Here is a 6,000-nt window from a genome sequence, read left to right on the forward strand (position 1 = left end):
TCTTCACCATCCCTTGTTGCCTAGGAACTGATGGGTATGGTAGCTGAAGCAGAGTGAGATATGCCTTTAGTTAAACTCATTTGATGGCATATTTCTGTCTGGAAGACTTCAATCACCAGTTCTCTTTACACAACATTTCCACTGTGAGGATCAAATGCCATTCTGGTAGTTGATGTACAAATGAACAATCTAGGAAGTCCAGAGGCTTTCAAAGGATTTAATTAGATGAAATATTTTGTTTCATACACATATATTTATTTCTCCCAATCATTTATGTTCTTTAAGTTCTTTTCCCCGCAGATACAGCAGCAGTTGAAGTGTTGCAAATGACACCAGAGATGGCCTTAAATTAGCTAGCTGAGGTATGAGAAGTAATGAAGCCGTGGCAAGATGAAGCTCAGCAGGTTTTGGCATATTTCGCTTCAAGTTTTTCTGTCTGTTTGATGGCAGTATTCATGTATTGGCACAAATCACTCTGCCCAAGCTGTGCCTTGGCTTTCTTTGGGACCACTGTTTACACATACCTCGGAGCAGAGGAGGAAGATGTAAGGAGTTCTGTAAATCACATCAGGGAACAGAATAGCTGAAGCAAGAAACTTTAGGTGTCATGGGGAGGAGCAGATGAACAAGATGACAGGTGGTTAGCATTGGCTGAGGGCTCATAGGGGACTCTCAGGGTTTGGGAGTGACAAAGCAGAGGAGAAGGGGTTGGAATAGGATGGAAAATGTCTGTCTGGTATGCAAAAGGGGGTCTGAGACTTTGGGGTTTTTAATAAGATCGCAAAACTTCAGTATCTAAATAAATTAATTTTTTCCACAGGTCATACCTCCTTCTCCACTAGAATAGTTTCACATATGATATTTAGGGACAGTATTAAACACAAGTGAAATAGATTAAGAAATTAATGTAAAAGAATCAATTCTTTTGAACTGTGGTTGCATAATGGAAATCGACTGCTATGAATGAACCTATATTCAGAAGCTATGAACAGCAGAGCTAATGCACTGCCATGAGTTCATCTTTATTATTGCATTACACCTGAATCAATTGATAAAGTAGCTTCTTTTTAAGGCCAGGAATGACACTTAATTGAATAAAAGTCAATGTAATTATATTAGGAGAATCCAACAGTACTGCTGACAGCGGAAAAGGGACACTACTGAGCAGGGTGCCAGAACTGGTCCACACATTTCTGCACATCGTTTGCCTGACAGATATTATGGACTGGTACATACTTTAACTAGATTACTGATTGTTACTGCTGTAAGTGAGAATTTAATAAGGGAGGCATCTCTTCTTATCAGAGGATCAGCAGAGTTTGCATCCTTCCACTGGTCTTTCTCAAAATGGCCTTTGTCTGTCTGGGGCTTGGTGCCCCCTCTTTAACATGGCAGTTTATTCTTATCTCTTCATTTAGTGAATGCTGAAGTTTGTTTCACTGCATGCCTGACTGTTGTTTTTCTCAGCAGAAAACCAAGGAAATAGAAGGCACAAATGCATGGAAGCAACAGTTACAGTTACCCTAACTATCTTGTATGCTGAAACAAATTCCCATAACGCAGGAGTGAAGAGGGGAGAGAAGGAGAGAAATTATAAGTACACACATGAGTACTTTATGAATAGTTTGCAGTTAGCCTTATGATGATAAGCACAAATATGCTTTTACAGTCATTTAATAACTCTGGTCAGTGTGGACAGGCCTTCACAGTAAACATTTCCTGTACTGCACTTAGCAACTTTACATGAAGCTATATTCCATCTGAAACCAGGAAGGCAAGGGACCATCAGGGCTACTGTTTATCGTTCATGTATGTGCACTGCATGCATCTGTTCAGAACTCATTTGTGGATAATAATCAGTATGGCGTGAATATACTTTGATTAATTTGCTTTATGTTTTCTGTATTGTGTGATTGAGTCAGTATCCATCAGGACAACAGTATAAGTGATATTACAGCTGACAAAACCCAGGTTCACAATCAAGACTTCTTTTTAAGTCTGTGTTTTATTGGTTTCAGATTTTTTTTTTAACCAGATATGTCTGGATTGGAATGTGAATTTGTTCTCTCTCTCTCTCTCTCTCTCTCTCTCTCTCTCCCTCCCCCCTCCCCTTTCTTTCTCTTTTCTCCTCTCTTCTCTCTCTTTTGTGATCTCAATTTAGCAAAAGATTAGAAAGCTGATCTTATCACAAGGTAAGCTCAGCCTTCCTAAGTGCAGTGTGGGGATATGCATAATTACACTTCTATGCCTCAAAAAAGCAATGGTGCTATATTTGCTTGTGTGAAAAGAGTATTTCCCATGTGGGACAAAACCAAGAAATACTCTCCACTTTTTTTCTGCCCTTGCCCATACCTCTCAACTGTCTCTCATTAGGAGAGAAATCCTCTGTTCTAGACCACCCCCTTACTGGAATAATTGCATCCCAAGCACACACAATTCAATCAGTAGTATCAGTTTTATGTCAGAGAACAGTTACCTGCATTTTCAGGTGAATGGGACAGTTAGTTCGATTGCTGTTTGTTTACTCCCTTAAGTTATGTGCAACAGATAAATTAATCACAAAGTGTTAGAAAATTACAGAGATTTTCTCCACATCAATTTAATCTTCCTACATTTGCATCTGTTTTATTTATTTGCATTGTATTGCTGTACCATGTTTGGGACTTCAGTTGGTTGAGAGGTATGTTTTAAAGGGTTTTTTAAAATAAAAGCTTCCAATAAGGACATATTGCTAATAGCTATTATGCCTCTTCTCCCTTTTTTGTTCATGAAGGACCTGAATGTCTGTAAAATATTTGATCGTTATGTCTTCCCTTGACAATTTTGTACCTAGTGCTTTTTGCAAATTAAGCTATTCCTATGTTAAAATTCTCTCTTTCTCTCTCTCTTTCCCCACCCTCCACCCACTCCCCACCCCCCTTCTTCTTTTCCCTCCTACATTTGGGCTCTGATCTGCAATTTATAATGGGCAGACAGACTGGTGAGTCTGCATGTTGTAAATTGCGGGTTTGGGTCCTTAGCTTGCAAAGAATGTTATGCAGTAGAACTTCGCTAATTCTTTTTTTGCTGACTCGAAATTCAAGTCACCCTCCAAAGAAACTGAATAAATATTTGTCATTTCCTCAGCAATGCTGCACATTCTGAAAACTGAACCCTAAAGTTTTCTATTACTGAAAACTTTACACTGATTTCCTATACTTAAGCATTTCAGCAAAATGAGCATGTTCTGTGTTCAGAGGTCTTTGATGTCCGTCATGTTTGTTGGTTGCATCATTAATTCAGAAAATGCAGTTTTTCAAAGAAGGTTTCCTGACACTACTGCAAATCAGTGAGGTTCTACTGCAGTGGATGAATAAAGCCTATGCCAAAAGTGGAGAGTAGAATGCAGTTTCAAACAATAGGCTATTTTACACGTTTACTAACCCAAAGGCTTACATTGTTTGCAAACGTAGAGCTTTATTTCCTGAGAGCAAAGGCCCAGATCCTGTAAAACACTTAAGAGTCTTTTAATTTGCAGCTCTTGGGATCTGGTTTAAAATCCACCTCCGTCAGTGGCAGTTTTCTGTTGTGTTGAATATCTGGAGTAACGTCAGCAAATACGTAAACCAAACCATGCTTAAGTTTTTTGATTGACTTGGGGCAAAATTCTCACTGCCACTAATAGGGTTGTTTACTGGACATTAGACTGCTTGAGTCAATCAGCACTGCATGCAGACAGTGCAGGGAAAAGGACAGGGAGGAGTGGCAGTGTCAACTTAGAAGGATGAAACCACTAACTTTGACTAAGATTTTCAGAAACTTACCTGTAAATTTCAAAGACTTGTTCTCTTAAACCCCTCAAGTCTTCTTCATCTTGGTTTGGCCTGATTCTGAATCCCTTTATACAAAAATTAAATTACCAGAATCAGGACCTCTGACAATGCCTTATTTGGTTACCTTTATTTTACTTTGCTCAGATATTTCACTTACAGAGTTATGTGAGTACATATATATATATATATATCTATATATATATAAACATCTTTTTATGTCTGTATGTATGAATAAGTATCTAAAGACATGGATCCAGAGTAAGACATGGCTAGACATACATTCCATATATTAATATTTTTGCCTCTTGAAGAGAAAGGAAGTCAGCAGGGATTCAGGAACCAAGAAGAGCATTTTGTACTTTCTGCTAGTACAATTTATTATTTTTTAAATTTCAAATAAAAGGGCTGTAGCTGCTGTTGGAGACTAATGTTGAGGAGCAGCAGCTAACAAGAAAAACAATAAGGGGGGAATTTGCTTGTTTTGTTTAGTTTTTATGTTGCAATTTGCCCACTGATAGAAAGACTGAAATTTCCAAGCAACATGGATAGAGGATATTTTTATGAGAAATTATAAATAAATCTTAATTTGGATTTGGTGCTTGTTGACTATATGTTTAATCAAAAATACTGTACATTTTTCCTTTTCTCCCTTCCCTCTTCCTTTCCCAGACACAGTGCTAACATAAACCTGCACCGTAAACTGTTGACCAAAGAACTGGATGACATGGGCTTGGACACTTCACAGCCTTCTCTTAGTAAGGACCTCCGCGATGAATTTTTGGTGAAGATATATGGCGCTCAGCATCAGATGGGGCTTGACATAAGGGAAGACACCTCCTCACCTGCTGGCACTGAAGATTCCCATATGAATGGGTACGGCAGGGGCATGGCAGAAGACTATATGGTACTAGACCTGAGCACCACCTCCAGCATCCAGTCCAGCAGCAGTATCCATTCCTCAAGAGAATCTGATGCAGGAAGCGATGAGGGTATTCTCTTGGACGACGTCGATGGGGCAAGTGACAGCGGGGAATCTGCCCACAAAGCAGATGCCCCTGCCTTAGCTGTAGGTATGGGCACGGATGTCCCAGGATCCCTCATGTTCAACAGTGTTTCGGTGAGCAACGGTGGGATAATGTGTAACATTTGCCACAAAATGTACAGCAACAAGGGAACCCTCAGAGTGCACTACAAAACAGTGCACTTGCGAGAAATGCACAAGTGCAAAGTCCCTGGGTGCAACATGATGTTCTCTTCTGTCCGTAGCCGAAACCGGCACAGCCAGAACCCCAATCTGCATAAGAACATTCCTTTCACTTCAGTAGATTAGGTCAAGGATGGACACAGCATAATGCCAGCTCTCAGAGAGGGCCCACTACATCTGAACTGCCATATACAGTCTCCCTTTATATATATATAGATATATATATATATATGTATATGTATATATATACACACACTCATAAATATACATATATATATATAATTTTTTCTTTTCTTTTTTAGCAAAAGAAAAAAACACCAGGTGCTTTTTCCCCTTTCTTGGTTGTTGGGGTTTGGTTTTTTTTAATAGAAACAAAAATGTAGGACCTTTAATTTGGGGGAAGAGATCCTTCATAAAAAAACAAACAAAAACAAACAAACAAACAAATAGAAAAACTGCAGTTGTCCCTAGTTCTGTTAGAATGTTTTTGGTCATCTCCAAAGAGCCAGTTTGTTCTTCCCATAACTTTTGCCTGAAAAAAAAAGAACAAAAAAGAACAAAAAAAACCCCAAACCCAAAACAAAAAAAAAAGAACAAAAAAACACTTAAAAAATCCCCCTAAAAACACAAAAAAAAATTGCAAACAAACAAAAAGAGAAAGAAAAAACAATCTACTTAGTTGTCTTTGTGTCTTCTAAGCATTGGGGATAACGTTCTACTAAGCATGGCTGTTACACTTGTATATATATATTGAGCCTTGACAGGCCTATGATGTAAAACAATTGTATTGATGGTGGTTTAACTCTGATTTTTTTTTGCTTAATTTTTACAATTACATTCAGCTGTTAGACAAGCAGGAAAAATAGTTTGCTGCCTAGTTTTACTCATTTATGTTAGCTTTAATGCACATTTTTAAAAGAGCCACGGTCTTGTTTTAACTACCTGCTAGATATAAGTAATACAGAGGTGCTGGCATGCTTTACA

The 6,000-nt window shown here is 38.4% G+C and overlaps 1 protein-coding gene across 1 annotated transcript in view; it reads left to right on the forward strand.

Moving 5' to 3' along the window:
* Positions 1-5,618, forward strand: part of BNC2 (basonuclin 2) — an 81,444-nt gene extending 75,826 nt beyond the window's left edge. The window contains exon 3 of the mRNA XM_030969446.1: positions 4,482-5,618. Coding sequence (XP_030825306.1) covers positions 4,482-5,142 — 661 coding nt within the window. The 3' untranslated portion in view covers positions 5,143-5,618. The remainder of the gene's footprint in view (positions 1-4,481) is intronic.
* Positions 5,619-6,000: the final 382 nt, after the last annotated feature.

This window comes from Camarhynchus parvulus, chromosome Z (assembly GCF_901933205.1).
Source record: "Camarhynchus parvulus chromosome Z, STF_HiC, whole genome shotgun sequence".
Taxonomy (NCBI): Eukaryota; Metazoa; Chordata; class Aves; order Passeriformes; family Thraupidae; genus Camarhynchus; species Camarhynchus parvulus.